The sequence below is a fragment of the Suillus subaureus genome, assembly GCF_016647635.1.
Source record: "Suillus subaureus strain MN1 chromosome Unknown BJ212scaffold_3, whole genome shotgun sequence".
Taxonomy (NCBI): domain Eukaryota; kingdom Fungi; phylum Basidiomycota; class Agaricomycetes; order Boletales; family Suillaceae; genus Suillus; species Suillus subaureus.
This window is the reverse complement of record NW_024538559.1, coordinates 385,339-403,039: the sequence shown is the minus strand read 5'-3', so window position 1 is coordinate 403,039 and position 17,701 is coordinate 385,339. Positions and strand designations below refer to the sequence as shown.

Here is a 17,701-nt window from a genome sequence, read left to right as displayed (position 1 = left end):
AAGGCTGGTGATCTGTTGCAGTTCGGCAAAATCACCAAAGGTCAAGCCATGGCAATGGCAATGGGTCCAAGTGGCGTCTTTGCGGCTGGCAAGAAGGACAGCAAGCGGGAGACACTTTCCCGGACGGATTCGAGCTCGAGCATATTCCATATGCTCAGTCAGACACCTGAACTCGCCGCTGAGGCGTCCACAAAACTCAATCGTTCGTCGAGACTTAAGCCGGGCGTTGATTTTGGCCATGCTGGAGTTCCTGAGCCCGCTGTACAGCGCAGGAAGCTCCAGCTTCTTCCACGGTCTGTTCTTGCTGCTGAAGAGAACGCCACAACTCTTTCGGAAGAAGAGCCTGAAAACGCACCCACCACCATATCAAAAGCAACCGTCAAGAAGATTGATGAAGACGTGAAGGAGTTCTTCGCGGTTCGCAATCTCCAAGAGGCAGATGACTACTTCCTCAATCTTTCTGACAAGCACCGCTTCCGGCTCGTGGACAAGCTGGTTGCGTCCGCGCTCGAGAGCAAAGAGACAGATGCAAGGTTGGTGGGCGATTTCTTCGCGCAGGCTATGAGCAACGGACAGTGTACGCTTGAGGTATTTGAGAAGGGATTCATGCCCATGGTAGAATGTTTGGACGACATTGCCATTGATGCTCCCAAGGCGTTTGATTATATGGCTATCATGCTCAGGGGTGCTGGGTTCCGGAATGAGCCTGAGAGACTGCGTCGGATAGCTTCGAAGCTCGAGGATAGCGACAAACTAGTCTCTCTCGTGGCTTGATCCGCCCCACTCGCGTCTAACGTTTTGGATACATTTTTCTTCTTACATTCTCATCGCATTCCTGTTTTCGTTTGCCTGTTGATTGTATTCTGTGCTTTCTTGGTATTCCGCGAAGTGAGATATGTATATTGCGATACTTTTGCGTTCGTCCTCTTTGCAGTATCGTTGATCGATATCACATACAAAGGCAAAGGCTTTAGCTAGCCATTGATGTTAGCTACATTGCAGGGCGGGTATGAAGCAATACTGTACAAGCTACAGACCTCCATAGATACCATGGCTGAATCCATAGCCCTGAAGCCCGACTCTGCAGATGCACACGAAACAAGGAGCGCAGACGAGGCTTTAGTCTTCTGCGTTGCGTCTCATTTGGGAGCGAGTAGAATGGAGGCGGGTTGAAAGGCGGCCTAGGAAAGGGCGCAGGCATCGTGGCATGTCGATTTCCGCCCCAGGACCTAGTACATGCATCACCGTAGCAACTTCGGGAGATAATGCTAGTAGCATGTCATGTTGTGCAGCAGTGGTTGGATGGTCTGAATTGAGACAGCGAGAGATTTGACCGGTGTTGCGCTCGAGCGCCGGATATATGTGCTTCATTGCAGTCGAGGCACCGTAGCAGCACTCCAGGAGGAGCTAACCAAAGAAAGTTGGACATCCGTGAACGCAGCTGACTTGAATAGTTTATCAGTCCTGTGAATCTCGGCGTTAGAATGCACAACTCCATAGATGCAAAAGGAAACGCACCACAATCTGATGAAAGGAGGGATGCCAGAGGTGTCTTTTTTTCTCTCTCGAATATCGACAACTGAAGGTCTAACGCGTGGGTGAGGGGAGAGAAGAAAACACTCTATAAGGGCGTCCTGCCACGATCTTCACGCCACCAAGAAGTGAAGGTGTCTGGAGCTATTTCGCACGGAATATGATGCATTGTAGTGGGTGGGCTATTCTGAAAGCCTGGATCGCTTGAAAAGTAAATATGAAAAGAACCAAGCTTCAAATATCGACTGGGAAAGAGTGTTGTAGACGGAACAACTGGAGAAACAGACGCACCCGACCGCCCAGAATACATACACCAAGCGCTGCTCAGGTATTCTTTTATGATGCACAAGATGTCCTTGACATTATGTGAACACCCTCTGGCTTGTTGCTGAAAGGCACGTTGTCAAGGGGTCTAGAGGACACATGAGTATGGTATGTAGTACAAGACGGCCCACGGCATGCAAGAGACACAAAGTATGTGACAGACGCCACTTCACTTTCTGGCTTTTGCAGCAATGGGTCGTATAAAGTTGGTATACTTGACCAGCGTCGAGCATTGATATTGAGTACCGAGTATTGAAAATTGAATGCTCGAGTTTTGCATTTTGGGCCCTGGTGAGGCTGTGCATCTCAGATTATTAGTCAGCATCAGCATGTAAACTTCTTCCTGATCGTCCAGCACTGCAGCAAGTTTTAGTGCAGGTCTCATTGCTTGAAGGAGCTGTATTGATTCAGCCATGGGCGGTTCGTTGTACCATCCCATGGGCAGCAAGGTGGACATGGTTCTACCCTTTGAATCGTCCGGCAGTTTGAGCGCCAATCTCCAGCTTCTCGACGTGTCTGTTAACATTTGGGTTCCCACAAGCACGACTCGATACAAGGGTCAAATTGGCATTGTTTCACCTGAACAAGTCGACCGCGAGGTCGAGGCGCTGCTCACCACACGCTGGCAATGGAAAATTTCGAATCCAATTCAGACCAAATCACCCACTTGGCGAACAATAGCATAGAAGCCAAGCGAGAGCAAGAGGCTGTATACAAGAGGACGGCGGAGCACGAACGGGCACGCAAGGAGGAGCAAGAAAAGGAGTGCGCGCGCAAAGATAAGGAGAGGGAGAACTTGAAGGAGAAAAAGAGTAGGAGGACCGCCTACGTGTTAAGGAGGAGGAAGAACGTCTTGAGTCCGAGGCGCGCATTACACAAGCAGGCGATGCTGGCAAAGCAACGATATCCCGGCAAGGACAGGCTTGGGATCATTCGGCGTTGCACCTGTGCTGGGCGCCGGTTCCGAGTTCATCTCACTCCTCGTTTTGTCAACCAGGGTTCCTGTTAGTATAATTCGTAAGGTCCAACATGACTTCGACTTACTTGAGCTGGTTGCCCGCAAGGTCAAGGCCCTGGTCGGCAAGCATGCGATAGAGATTTGACTTAATTTCAGTCCACTGGGCGAACAAGCTAGTTCTCACTCGGGACGTCCGAGGGCGTTAGGCCAGGGCGTGTCCGTATAGGATAGCGTCTGAGCCCCTCGAAATAATTAGTACGATCAGGTTTGATTTCATCCTCACGCTAACGCCACATGTCCTGTCCTAATTGTTACTTGTAGGATTAATAGATGATGTCCCGACCCCATTATTTTTATCCTCAGCCACCATTCTCGCCGTAAAAGCCGAAGTCGTACTCAACCCTCTCCCTCCGTCTCCCCCCCACCGCCAACACCCTACACCGATATCACGGAAAAGGGTGCCCGCATCATAGCGCACAAAGAAGGTTCCGCAGATCAGCATCAATCGAGGTCGCTGTTTTTTGACGTTGGATAGTGAATACCTGAATACAACCGTGACAAGCGATGGCGTGCGGTTGAGATTTCTTGAAAGACGTGAGGCTTGAGAGGATAATCAATATATGTTCATGGTAGAGAAAGGGGCTGCTGGGGTAGTGCTGGCGGAATGCGAAGCGAAGGTGAAAAATGCACGAAATATTTTGACTATGGACGGTACACCATCACATGAGGTGTGAAGGCAGCAGCTCGTCGAAGTTATTGGACTACTCCACTATCACAATTTAGCAATTGCCATCGTGTATCATAACGGGACCAGATCGTTCAGAATCGCGAGTTGATAAAAACGGCCGCTGGGCTTCCTCATCTCCAACAACTCTACCACCATCCGTGTTTTCGATACGCCTTTCTTTTACTGGCGTTCTCAGATTGCGCACGTTCTACTGCTCTGCTGCAGCTTAATACATGTTCGTGCGGCATTTCTTTGCCGTTCTTTCTTTCGTTTACTAGATACGGCCTACTGCACAGACATGATATTGCTTACGTCAGCATGTCACAGGGCTTGTTCGACTTCCCAAGTAAGGAGCGTCAATCTCTGACCATGACATTGTATTGCCGGTTGGAGTGGACGTATATAGGTCGTTCTCGTTCTTAGCAAGTTCGCCCTCCATCGTGCGATTTCGCCGGAATGCCAGCGCAGGTCTCGACATCGTCTTCAGAACACAGCTCATGGCAAACCCTCAGGACGCATCTCAACTTTTTCCGCATACATGTTGTTTTCTTGTAAGTTCGCCGTTATCTATTGGCCCATCACGGAATTTGATGACATGTGTATTTAGTACTTTAACGCCCCTGATATTCTCCGGAATCTTTTATGCTAGCAATGGCAAGTATCCAGTTGCATACATTGATGCACTATACAATTCAGTCAGCGCGATGACCGTGTGTGGTCTCGCGACTGTGAACCTGAGCCAGCTTACTGCTTGGCAGCAAGTGCTGTTATTCATCCAGATGTGTGTTGGAAACCCAGTGCGTTCCTTGGCTTCAGGTACACGTGATACCTATCTAACCTTGGCTCAAGGTCATCGTGTCGTGGGTGATGGTGTACACCAGGAGGTTGTTATTTACAGCGTGCGCGTCAATGATATTCACTCCTAATTTTCCAGGCACTACTTCGCTAAGACATTCTATCATATCATTGGAGCGGAGGCTGCCCGGCAGGCAGCGATCAAGGTGGAGCAGCAGCTTGCCACTGCGTCTGCGTCTGCAGGAAATTCTGTCGGCAGCAAAGGTGGATGGTCCCGTCGCTTCTTCCGAAGGAGGACCGGCCTTAGTACGGTACCGGAGGATTCTGCTAGTGGCGATACTCGAACGATACCGAAGGACAGCGCAATGAGACTGAGACCCGATATGATCAGGCGCATGGACGGACAGCCCAAACCGGTCAACCCGAGCGGACGGATCACAGAAAGCGGTGCGGTTCCTATGATGCGTTTTTCGTTGAAATTTGTAACAAGCTTAGATACACAAACAGAAGGACAAAGGCAAGGGTCCTCTCCTCGTCAACTTGCGTTCGCAGATGAAATGACCCAGTCCCCGGCGCAACTTGAATTTGAAGATGATGTCGAGATCAAGAACCTACATGTAGAAACTGTCAACGCGGGCCCTGCAGATCCGAAAAGAGACACCCCGTAGGCAATCTACAACACTACTTTTTGGTGCCAGCGAGCCTGACATCTATTTTACATCAGTGGGCGAGCACGCCGTCTTTCCGATTCAGGAAGTCTGAGGGAACTCTCAAATTGCGGGCCTGAAGCGGGTCAAGGTGCTGTGACGTCAGCTACATCGACTGGAATGCCACGGACAGCGACTATCGAGTTTGCACCCACTGTTTCTCCTTCACATCTTCCCCTCTTCCCTGTCGGTAGCCGGACCGGTCACTCGGATTCACCTGAATTTTCATCAGATGTTTCAGTTTCAGGGTTCTCTGTACCCCGCCGTCGCCGTTCTTCCGCAGTACCCCAACATTCGCACGTGCCATTAGCACAGCACCCAACTATTCAGACACATCGATCTAGTAATGCTAGACGCGCATCGAGTTCGTATCATCTCGACCAACCGCAGGAGCAGATGATACGAGGGTTCGGGGGGTTTCCTATGCCGCACGAGCTGCTGGGGATGCTGTTTGGTTGGCTATTCCCTAACACCAAGGATAGACTGAAGAGAACTGTGACGATTCCTGTTACTACTACACTGACAGGCGGTGGGTTGGGACGAACTATGAGTAGCACTGCGAGTGTCCCTGGGAGGCCGACACACGGTGGAAGTATCAGCGCTAAGGAGGGTACGAAACCTGTAACGTATATTTCGTTCGACGCCGTCGTTGGGCGGAATTCCGCGTTTCATTTTTCGACCAACGAACAGCTTGAGGAGTTGGGTGGAGTGGAATATCGGGCACTGAATGCGCTGCTATGGTTAGTTGCATCTGTGAGTGATCTTGTTTTCAGTCGTCCTCATCGACTTAAAAATGTCTTCGAAGTATCACATAGCCGTACAACTGGTTTCCTTCGTGGTGATCGCTCCTTACATGTCATTGCCAAAGTGGGCTAGCAATTTCGAACCTCCTGCCCAATTTAGAATAATTACGGTCCCTTGGTGAACAGCGTCTTACAACGCTAAGTAACAAGACATCGACTAACAGAACCCGAATGCAGGTTTTCATTGTTCCAAGTCGTATCGGCGTACACAAATGCTGGAACTTCTCTTGTCGACCAGAGCATGGTGCCCTTCCAGACAGCCTATCCAAGTGTGTATCGTATATCATATATGCTGAATGACACTGACGTTTTCTTGGTCAAGTGATCTTTTTCATGATATTTTGTATTCTGGCTGGCAACACTGCATTTGTGAGTGTCAACGGGCTCGTTCTAACAACATAATAATCATTCATCATCGTTAGCCTGTACTGTGAGTTTGCAATCCGCAATGCATAACAACTCTTACTCAAAAACAACCTGAAGGCTTCGGTTTCTCATGTAAGTAAGCTATCTTTATGATAAACTTGTTTGTTCATCGTAGGAAGTTGGATCATCACGAAATTCGTACCGAGGGATTCTCGACTGAATGAAACGCTGCATTTCCTCCTAGACCATCCCCGCCGATGCTTTGTTTATCTCTTCCCTTCGTACCAAACTTGGTTTCTCCTTACGATTCTGGTCATCATGAAGTATGCACACCTGAAGATCATCTCCACGGCCGTATGCTGAACTTGGCAATATAGCCTTACAGACTGGCTCTGCTTTTTGGTCCTTGATATTGGTAACCCTGACATCGATTCCATACCTTTAGGAACGAGGGTTGTTGCTGGACTGTATCAGGCTATTGCTGTTCGTGCCGCGGGGTTTGGAATAGTTCCGCTTGCCAGAATAGCTCCCGCTGTCAAGTCAGGTCGACCAATCGTCTTTTGGAAAGGATGCTAACTTCAGGAAACAGAGTCATATATGTTATCATGATGTATGTTAGCGTATGTGAGTGCCTTGATTATCTTGGCGATACGCGTAATACTGACTGCTGGTCAAGATCCCATTGCACTAAGGTGCGTTCGCCCCTGGCAACCGTGCAGATAGGTAATTATGATGCTTATTAATCTAGTGTCCGCTCGACAAACGTCTACGAAGAGCAATCCCTGGGTATATACGATGATGATGATTCAGAGGATGAAAATGCCTTTTCAACCGCAGGCCCAAGGATGACGGTATGGTCTCGGTACTTGGCCATGCATGCACGTCGACAACTGGCATTCGGTATGTCTGATTTTCTCGTCTAATGACTTGTCTCACCCGGCTATCAAGACATGTGGTGGTTATGCCTGGTAAGCTTGTGCGCAGTCGCCGTGGGGGAGTAGACTGAATTTGTCTGACGTAGGCGTTGGTGTTGATTTGTATCATAGAGGTAAGCAGCTCAACGGTGGAGGATTCGCGACGGTTCTAATGGGTCGACTAATGGTAGCGCGGAAACTTGGACAACACGGAGATACAGGGCTGGTTCAATATCTTTACTATCAGTATGTCCTCATCTTATCGAATTGCGGCCTCTGCTCAATTTCAGCAAGTTTTTGAATTAGTCTCAGCATACGGCACTGTTGGTCTCAGTCTTGGGATACCTACCGTAAGTGATGGAGATGCTGTGTTACAATTGAAGTATTCTCATTTGCTGTGGTAGGAAAATTATTCGTTTTCCGGTGCCTTGAAACCTCTTTCAAAGCTCATATTATGCCTCGTCATGCTTCGCGGGCGACATCGTGGTCTCCCAGTAGCCATCGACCGCGCTGTCGTGTTCCCCTCCGAATTCAAAAAGACGAATGACGAGCCGCCCATCCCTGTCACGCATGATGACGGGCAATCAAGCCCCCACAGTAAGTTTCTGCATACGCGCGACCCCCTTCCGAAGGACGGTCTCGCCTCCAGCAACGAAGGTCCAGTTACTTCGAGGGACGACTGAAGGAGCATGAGAAGCAGAGTGGCAGCTATGATGCACTTGTTGAGCCTAGAAGACAAAACGCGGGGTCGGAGATGCTCCCTGACATCTAGTACGACCTTATACTCTGTGGCACTCGCGCCATAGTGACGAGTTGACGTTGCCTTCTACTACCCCAATCATCTATCAGACAAATAGCCAAATGGCATGGTGGCACGTAGACAGAACGAGCGATTGAAGGACGTTAATAGGTGTATTCTTCAAAAAAATAACGATATCTCTTGAGGAGAACTAGCGGGCTAATTGTTCTATTGAGCACTCGGATAGCTCGCTCCGAGTTTTCATCAGGTATGTCGACTAACAGGTTGATACGACATCACTTCGATGGCTGACCACATGAACGATGTACTCACAGGGTATAAATACATGTAATTCGTGTCAGTTCGTCTGTATCAAAGCGGTTCGCTGAATATCTGCGTCTTTACTTGCAAAATTCTCGGTGGAATTGAACCAGCCCCAACCCGTCAGAATGGACACCTTCAATTCTCTCCATATTATAGTAGGTGAGACCACGCCTTTATCCAGTGCAGGAGGCTTGTCATTCAGTTCTCGCTGAGCCCCTTTTCCCGTTATGCATGCTTCGGTGGGCCGCTCCTGCATGGTGTCTTGAGCTTTCTGTTATGGGGTGCTCTAGAGTTTCGCGTTGACCTCTCTGTTGACATCTCCGTCCGGTGCCCGGGTCTCGCTGCGGTAATCGAAAGTAAATATTTTTGTTCTGCCTCGGCATCGACATAGAACAAGAGCGCACGCAAACTCCACACGTCAGAACAATATGGCCTCGCTCTGCCACTTTCAATTCTTCCATCTTTAACTTTCAAGTCATCCTCAGTCGCGTTGGAAGAGCCAACGACCGAAGCAACGTCCGTCGGTGAGGCTTCAGCAAGACTGGGTGGTTACATCATTTTCCTGACTGTCAGACTCATCCTATCCTTAGCCTGCGTGCATTCTCATTAACATTTTTCATTTGGTGGTGAATTCTAACAGTTTTTGTCAGTCTATCGAGAATCTAGGTTGGTACGTACACACCTCAGGGATATATCTTATGTTTCTGAGACAACCCTCGCGGGGCATGAAGGTGGAATCCTTTCAGGGACAGACTATCAGCATAAAAAGGAGGTTTCAACGCAATGACCGGGTCTAGTTAAGATAGACCTCCAAGGATCTATACACTGCAAAAATGTTGTCAGCAGGTTTCGAACCAACTTCGAGAGAAACAGATTTTAACTCTGTTGTGGTGACCACTTGGCTAAGACCAGTTAAATGGACCACGGAGGAAACCATCCATGAGTCCATCATTGTCAGGGTGTCCCGACAAAAAAAAGAGTCACACAGCAAGTTTCAAACCTGCGCAGTCCAAGAGAACCTGTTGCAGTAACCACTTGGCTAAGACCAGTTAAAACGAAGATCCGAGCAAATCATCCATGAGTGAATGTCAAGGTGTGTTCCGATAGAGAAAAACCTGCACAGTCCCAGAGAAACAGATTTCGATTCCGTTGTGGTAATCACTTGACTAAGACCAGTTGTCCACGTTCGAGGAAATCATCCATGAATGAATGTCAAAGTGTGCCAATAATAATAAAAATTTGCGGCAGGTTTTGAACCTGCGCAGTTTAAGAGAAACAGATTTTGATTCTGTCGTGGTAACCACTTTGACCAGGACACTTCCCAAGTTGGGATGAACCTCCAAAGCACTGTCTATGAGTGAATGCCGAGGGAAAATCATTTGTTGGAAGGTTATTCGCACCACCCATAAAACATGCCAGGAACAAGCGAGTCGGGGGCGGCGCCGGCGTTATTGTGATACTAGTAGTAGGATTCGTGTTCATCAGATTTGCAGGTATTTATTGATGTGTGGCCGAATCTCAAGGTAGGCGCCTGAGTGTGCCTGCGACGTTTGATTAAGACAGGTTGAAACGTTGAAACGTAGTGAAGTATGTTAAATATGAATGGAAAAGATATCGGCACAGGATAAGCAGGTACGTGGATACTGACCTCATGACATGAATGAGTTCATATGCACATCATATGGTTGAGCGAGCCGTTGCATACCTGGAGACCAGAGGTTCCTGCGGCGATGACGAATCACACCATGCATCAAATGCTGCCAGGTCTTGATCCAGGACCTAACACTCGAGTTACATTTCGTCTCGTAAAAACTGTATGGTCGTCCTAGAATCACATGTTGCTTCGTCATGGTTCGAGTGATCAAGGTGTCAACACGATCCTCACCTTATTGGACAACCGGTCGAGAACATTTCTGCCAGTTCAAGTGGTCAGCGATCATTGCGATGTCCTCCCGACTGCCTTCAAGTCTGTGGGGAATCAGTTGATGATATACTCGCCGCCTGTCAAAGAGAATAGCATGCTTCAGTGGCAGCGCAGCAGTCTCTACCAGCGACGAGATGACTGTGGATGTATGACACAAGCTGTTCTCATTTTTGTGAGTGTCCCAACGTTTGCTGCTCAGATGCAGTTCGGATGATAGGATAAACGCGCTAACGAAGGCATACACTTCTGGGAGAATGCCAACAGGCGTGGACAAAGCGTTGGCTGATTCTGGTAAGACGCAACGGCAGGGCACATCAACTTGAGGATCTCACTTGAAAATGGTACACATACATGAGGACTCCGTCCTCCTTCGAACAAAAGGTGGAATGGACAGGGAGATGGGTCACATCGAGATGACGAACACGTCAATAAGTGCTTTTGGGCAGATGTCAGAAAAAACGGCAGCCGCAGAACCGGTCCCGAAAGAGATATGAAAGATGGAACTAGACTCTCCACAAATTGAGAAAAGTTCTGGGGATCGATGACGAGGCGGAACAGGTTGACAGAGCCCGAATCGTTCGAGATAAGCCTGATCTGAAGCACTCCTTCAATAGCATAATCCTGCGAATGCAAAAGACCCACTTCGTTCACACACAAATGAAGCCAAACGTCATACTACATTTCCTTCACTAGTGCTGGCGCCAGCTCATTCTGAGCCTAAACTGGTACCACACGCATGACCGGGTGATCCGAGTTTGAGTTAAGGGACAGCGATGTACCCACCTAAAACCTAGCTATTTGATGGTCTGTGAACAAAGGAACGTGGAGTCTCATACACTGAAACAGTGGACCGGCGTCTGATACAACTGAAGAGGAGCAAGGAAACGGAAAGTAAATCGTTTGCAACTACTGGCAGCGCACCCTGACAGATAATTCTAACTGTGTGGAAGGTAAAGGGGCGTGCTTGAGGAGACAGGGTTGGGGCGGAGAAAGTCGGGAGAATGGGCACAGCTTTGCACACGGACTGACACATGGGAATATGTTTGTGTTCGACAGAGGTGGAAGTCGACCAGATGAATCGTCGGGACTCGGGGGTACCGAGGCGGCGTACAAGTGATCACTGGTTCAGCATCCAAGGCGTGGCGTCAAGATGTTGCGAACAGAAGCCATTTGGAAGCTATGGTATATGTCTTGCAGTGCTGCGCCAAAAGTTCCGGAAGGCCGTCCAAGGAGAACAACCTCACCGAGTGAGACTCTAATGAATTTTCTCCACCTTGGGCCCTAGTCCAGCGTAAGCATTTAATACTCTTCGGTGAATTAATTGGTCCAGCTTGCTCGCCGTGCTGTCACCTGTGTGATTCAGCTGATACTCTTGATACACTATGTATAAAGTTGATATGCACGTTCAAGTTATGTTCCCGTGATGCCAGACCAGTCCATGCGAAACTCTACTCTATTAATAAGAAACCTATATAAGGCTGTCATTCGGCAGATGACGGTCGGGCTCTTAATCCCCCTCCTCATCCCGGTAACTTCTATGTTCCGCTGTACTGGCCAACCTCTATGTCTACTAGCGACTGTCAGGTAGATCTCCGCGCCGGCCGGGGTGCTAAATCCATGCCATCACTACAGCATGGGAATCCCAAGATGCACAATGGTCGCATTGCAACTCTGCCCGGTAATTGGTACCAGTAGTGAGTCTGAATTATCAGTTAGGGATGTACTAAATTGGTGCAATGCCGATAGGCCAATCATACAACGATGACGAGCGCTCGACGAGCCGACGATCACCCACGAATTTTAAACGGGACCTCCCTAGAACCGTAAATAAGTATCGGAAATTGAATGCCCCGCCGTGGTTTCGAGCTCATGACCCGATTCCTGAAACGTGGCGTTCGAGTACCGTGCAACCAATATATATTGCAGAACCTCCTGAGTCCTGAACAATCCGCCTTGAGGCCGATGCACAGGAGCTGTCACCCAATATTACCTATTTAAGTAATCAAAATTTGCTGGCACGGTGGTATATCTAGCACGAACATTGTCAAAGCTTTATATGTGCCCACCAAGTCCGTCACTTGCTGACAGCTCGACATCAATCCCTTAAATATGACCTTCGTCTCAAATGACCCAACTTGGTGGTCGCTGATCAATATCCATCGTGTATCCAGCTATTTTGTAGGTTCGTGGACATAATTATGGTGATATCTCACTTTATCTTTAACTGCCATGGCTTGGTCATGTAGTTGCATCCGCTACCGCTGTGGCATACGACTGGGGTGAGTCAGGTAGTATTCATTGACTCATCAATGTCCTAATGGTATTCACCAGTGCTTACATTCGGACAAGAGGTAGTGTCATTACTAGAGCAACTATCTCGTTGATAATGGTTTATAGTTTGAACTGGTGTGGGTAAGCAGGCTCCGATATTAGAAGAACAATATGTGATAAGACAGTGGATTCAGCAGAGGCGACGCTGGCCCCTTATGACTATCCTGTACCTCTGTGTACGTGATATAGCTTGTGTCATAAGTGCAGCTGACAACACTGATTTGCTATCACTTCAAATTGTTTTAGGTGCGTTGCATTGGAATACTATATTCTGTGTATGTCAACAAGGTTTCCAAGTTAGAACTTGGCTAATACTAGTCCCCCGTGATCAGCCTGAACATAGCATGTATGTCTTCTCACTTACATTACGTTCCTTTCTTCCGACCTTCGGCGTGTAGCAAGTATCCCATCAGTCTCATTAACAGATGTAGTCAGTGTTCTGTTGTCATCCATTGGCATCCAACTAACGCATTCCTACATAGGAGTGAGTTGACAGTTGACTTGTCGGTCCAGTACAATGACTGACTGGAATAGATGTGAGTTCACTAAAGGCATCGAGTTCTCCAATTCTCAGTAACTGTGTCTTTCAGGCGCTATTATAAACCTCACACAATTGTGGATATCTTTTGTTGTAAATGCCATGTTGAGCGGTGAGCTATTTAACTGCAGTACCTAGGTGATATTGACTTAATGAATACATCATGCAAGTCATCATGATCACTCGGTTATATGCCATGTATCAGCGGTCAAGAAAGATGCTCATCTTTATTGTTGTAACCTTCCTGGCTGTCACGATTGCTTGCGGAGTGATCGCCGCAATAGGAAGCAGCTACGTTTCATGGGGTAGGCTTTGATTTTTGATGAAAGATTGAATCACATCAAGCTCATGGACAAACACCAGAGGAGTTCGTACTCGCTGGCACCTATCAATGTGTTCGGAGGGGAGAGGTCCGACTTCTGACGACCCTAGCTTGGATACTTGCTACTATATGGGAGATCCTCGCACTTTGTCTTGCGGTCTGGATTGTTGTAAAACACTTCCGCGAATTGCAACGACCATCGAGAGGGCGGCGGACCATTGGGAACTGGTTCACAGTATTGATCAAAACTCACGTACTTTATTTCGCAGCGTGAGTCCTCAGTTTAAGTAGGATTATCTTTTCCGACTGAAGGTTTACATGCTAGTTATGCGGCTGTTTCTTGCTTCACCCTCGGCTACCTGTCTCCAAAGATCTCAGTGCGTCAATCTGTGATACTGACTGCCATCTGGATCTGACCACGCTTCATCGTTTCTATAGAGCTCATCGTCTGTTGGGGCCGAGATCTATACTGGCATTCTTGAAATTATATCATTCCTGCAGATGTTTGTGCTGGGACCGCGTCTCGTGCTTAGTGTTCGAGAATATGACGCCGAACTCACCACAGAGTACGATGAAGGAACTGCCATGACCACAATTGCTTTCCAGGAGCGCGTACATGTGGTGTCAACTGAGGGTTATTTGTAGCGCGGGAAACGCTCCCGGTGGACCTTACATTTGTTGGGCACCCTGCAGACAACATAACAATTCTGTTTGAGGTTTCGTCGTGGTACTCATTTGGTATTCTACAGTAGAATTAGAGATGAGAAAAGTCGTTGCGTCACAAGTTCTCACAACTAGGCCCAGATTTGTACGCAGCTGAATCATGTGACACGTTAATCAAGCACTCTGGTACTCGATACTTCATGCAGGTCGACTTCACTCTTACCTGCGATAAAAAGCCCGGAAATCTCAAATCATTTTTGGCATAAAACAAACGAGGCTGGAATGTTCAACGGCTTTCGCAGGAATTTGAACTTCGTCGAGACTCCTCAGTGGTTTGCACTGTGAATGAACACAATAATTATTGAGCCGATCATCATCGACGGCGACTGGTCAAGAATTGCAGAACACAATGCGTGAACGATTGAATTGAAGCAGAGCCGCCTGGGATTCGTTGCGACGGCCTGTGGCGGAAAACGCTAGCTATACTATTGAGTATCAGAAGTAAGGGGGGCTGCTGAACTCGAAACAAGTATCCTCTGACCCGATAGAACAATAAACTTGGAGCTTGCACTAGATAGCAATCTACCTATAGATGTACCTCCGGAAGTTAATTGGAGGAAGAGCAGGGGATTTGCAAAGCATTGTGTGACCGCAGGACCAGAATGAGACGTCGAATGACAGACATCTACGGTGGTGTGCCGTTGTGTGATGACCTGAGGGTAACATGACGATTGCACGTGAACCGCCAAGGTAAGAAGATGTGATAGTACTGTCCAGCGTGAAATTGGAGCCACTTGTTAGTTTATCGTCAGTGACGCGTCACGGTCGTTATCATAATGTACATGCCAAGCAAAATCAATTTTTGGAGAGAAGTCTCTCAAGAAACCACGAAAAAGATTGACGCCTTCATTCATAAAAAATGTTTGATGAAACTTATGCCCTCGCGGCAAGCGCGAGTCTTCTTCTTGTTTGGTCGTATGCTTGGCATCAAGCATCGGGTATCAACGAGCGGCACTCCTGCTGCGACCAGTACTGTGGCTCCATATAATTCGGAATGAAGCTTAATTGGAAGGCTTGAAATCAGTACCCGGCCTTGGCAAGATGCAATCTGACACAGGAGATGATCTTGCTGCGGGTTTGCGCCACTCCGTGATGAACGTCTCATTCCCAGCTCGGCTGCCGACTTCCGCCACTGGATCAGAGCTTATAAGCTTCTCGATCTCATAGCGGTCTTTATACTTGACTCGGCGCTGATTGTGCGAGGGCGTGGTTAACGAGCAGCTATCGATGTATAGGTTCCAAAGTAACGGAGTGTTCGTGTGGTGCTCACTTTTCGGTAGCTGGGGTCATCCACCGCCGAGAGCAACTGAGCGATAAGCGCCGGATATGGCATGGGCAGGAAGGAGTATGTGTGATTTAGATAAGAATCTGAAAGAAAAATGAGTATAAAATTGCCACGCTTCAGACTCGTGACGGTGACATACTATTGTAGGTTGAAGGAATCTGCAGGTAGTTGAACTTTCAGAATATAACTGCAGCAGGGCAGCTGCCTGCTATACCGTAAGATTAATATTGACAATTACAATCACTTGAAGATAATAACCCGTCATTCGGTACAAAGTTGAACAAACAACACTTTCGCCGCAAATATTGCAATCATTCATGAACGATCTATAGTATGATCATCGAGTCAATGCACCCGCCCGCACCCGCCAATCGAAGCGAAAGAGTTCATGATGCCGATGCTGCTATTCGCCAGACAGATTCAGATGCAGCATTGGCACGGCTGTCTGCAGTCAGGAAAGGCTATTTGACCGACCGTTTCATCAGTTCCCTGTTGCCTCGGGCGCAGCTACAGCCCCTGCGGTCACCATTGATCAACACTGGCACCTATGTGCGATCCGAAGCTATCGACAGGACTCGTAGAACAGTGGCTTGAGCTCTCCAAGCCAGAGGGGCAACTTTGTCAGATTGTTAGTCTCGGAGCAGGGAGCGATACACGGTTTTGGCGTTTAATGGTGATTAATGGCTTCCCACCCCCAACGACGAGCTGACAGTGAAACGACCAGTAGGATGGACCCTGGAAAGAGCAGATTGGAGCGTATTTCGAACTTGACTTTCCGGACGTGACCCTGAAGAAAGCAATGACCATTCGCAACCCGAGAAGTGGGCTCAGCACTACTCTTGGTCATTCGGAGTTAGGTCAGTGAGGTTGCCCGACGATGCGCGAATAACCACTTCTGCAATGATCCTTGTAGATCTTGGCGGGCAGGCTTTGCACTCGTCCAGATATCACCTTTTACCATGTGATCTTCGCAACCCCCCCGCAGACATTTTTCCAGGGCTCTTCAAAGAGTATCTGTCACCTGCTCTTCCAACACTTCTATTATTTGAATGCGTGTTGGTTTACATGTCACCGGAGGCCTCATCCATATTGATCCAATGGTTCGTTGACTTCTTCAACCCAAGCACCCACACTCCATCGCCAGGCACTCTTGGATGCACGGTGTATGAAATGTTCGGGCTGGAGGATGCCTTTGGGCAGGTCATGATGAACAATCTTCGAGTAAGCCATCCACTTTGACATTGACTGTCTGATCTTAGTGCAATGTATCACAAAGGCGAGAAATGTTTCTCTTCCCGGAGCGAAGCCATATCCTTCGTTAGAGTCTCTCCCCTCCCGTTTCTTAACGCACGGATTCACTTCTGCGAAGGCGCTAACCCTTCGTAACATCAGAAGTAATTACATAGAGCGGTCAGAACTAGAAAGGTAAGTCTTCTTCTTACGGCATACATAATGCGATTCAGTAAGTTTCGTTTATCTGTATTTGACAGAATATCTAGCCTTGAAATGCTTGACGAGGTCGAAGAGCTCAATCTCGTTCTTGAACATTATGCAATCACATGGGGTGTGAAGACATCCTCTTCAGCTGCGTCAATATCCCCATGGATTAAATGGGGCTTGCGCCCGGTCAAACAACAACTCGCAGATATTGCGTAGCTTGACTAATAACAGGTGCATCCTTCTGGTCTACCTTTTGTTGTCAGAATCCATTTTGATCCATCAACCAGCAGTGCGCAGTCCCAGACTCGCCAAATTAGGGCTTTTTTTGATGATCGGTTTTTTCTGGGTCATTGTCGTGCTGGGGGTATGCTCCGTGAGCTTTGTTCGCATCGGCTGCCCTACTTTGTAGTGAATCTAGATTCGCTTTTGTTTTCGTTTTTGTCTCTAGCTTCTCTTCGTTCGACGTTGACGCTGGTTTATTGTCATCTTCCAAGTTGTGCTTGAGGGTGTTAAACAATTATCATTCACGGTGTGAAACAAATTTGGATTCCATTATTGTACAGAATGCGTGGTGACGTGAATGATTTGGTGAGTCTTGAACCAGTTTGGTTTCCGTGGTCGTCTGTTGGTCTTCTCGACTGTGTCCGACGAAAATGAGACAACGTCAATACTGAGTTGACCAGTGAACTTGATTCGTGGCATGCTGTCTTTATAATAGCTGTCACTCCACATATCGAACCAGCGAGCCCTTGCAAACAACTCTTTGTAGCTTGCAGCTGGGAATATCGTACTCAAATTCCCGCATATAAGACATATATAACGATCAGGGAAGGCGGGGAGGCGCCTGGCGGTTGTTTTTTTTCGCTCCAAAACTAAACAAAAGCAGTGGGTTTGAACCCGGTCAGCCTATCGATTTGGAAACGGCTGTAAGTTGAGCCGTGTATCTGT

At 48.0% G+C, this 17,701-nt stretch overlaps 4 protein-coding genes across 4 annotated transcripts; all 4 read left to right on the top strand.

The window, feature by feature from the left end:
* Window positions 1–60: 60 nt before the first annotated feature.
* BJ212DRAFT_1261230 (uncharacterized protein) lies at window positions 61–774 on the top strand (the record flags this gene model as incomplete). The annotated part of the gene is made up of 1 exon (XM_041330165.1): window positions 61–774. The coding sequence occupies one exon, from the start codon at window positions 61–63 to the stop codon at window positions 772–774; it is 714 nt and encodes a 237-aa protein (XP_041198167.1).
* A 1,523-nt stretch (window positions 775–2,297) lies between these two features.
* Window positions 2,298–2,942, top strand: BJ212DRAFT_527809 (uncharacterized protein). The gene is made up of 2 exons (XM_041343410.1): window positions 2,298–2,306; window positions 2,361–2,942. Exon 2 carries the CDS (start codon window positions 2,486–2,488, stop codon window positions 2,864–2,866), a length of 381 nt encoding a protein of 126 aa, XP_041198166.1. The 5' UTR covers window positions 2,298–2,306; window positions 2,361–2,485; the 3' UTR covers window positions 2,867–2,942.
* A 1,056-nt stretch (window positions 2,943–3,998) lies between these two features.
* On the top strand, window positions 3,999–7,810 carry BJ212DRAFT_1444302 (cation transport protein-domain-containing protein; the record flags this gene model as incomplete). Its single annotated transcript, XM_041337942.1, has 17 exons — window positions 3,999–4,093; window positions 4,150–4,339; window positions 4,392–4,426; window positions 4,477–4,802; window positions 4,833–5,001; window positions 5,062–5,797; window positions 5,850–5,965; window positions 6,025–6,116; window positions 6,389–6,536; window positions 6,591–6,752; window positions 6,803–6,841; window positions 6,962–7,113; window positions 7,162–7,181; window positions 7,235–7,261; window positions 7,319–7,373; window positions 7,422–7,477; window positions 7,532–7,810. The coding sequence occupies 17 exons, from the start codon at window positions 3,999–4,001 to the stop codon at window positions 7,808–7,810; spliced, it is 2,697 nt and encodes an 898-aa protein (XP_041198165.1).
* A 7,851-nt stretch (window positions 7,811–15,661) lies between these two features.
* Window positions 15,662–17,309, top strand: BJ212DRAFT_1573733 (S-adenosyl-L-methionine-dependent methyltransferase; the record flags this gene model as incomplete). Its single annotated transcript, XM_041342095.1, has 7 exons — window positions 15,662–15,862; window positions 15,918–15,986; window positions 16,041–16,170; window positions 16,227–16,534; window positions 16,590–16,738; window positions 16,804–16,984; window positions 17,041–17,309. 6 exons carry the CDS (start codon window positions 15,662–15,664, stop codon window positions 16,967–16,969), a joined length of 1,023 nt encoding a protein of 340 aa, XP_041198164.1. The 3' UTR covers window positions 16,970–16,984; window positions 17,041–17,309.
* Between the last annotated feature and the right edge of the window lie 392 nt (window positions 17,310–17,701).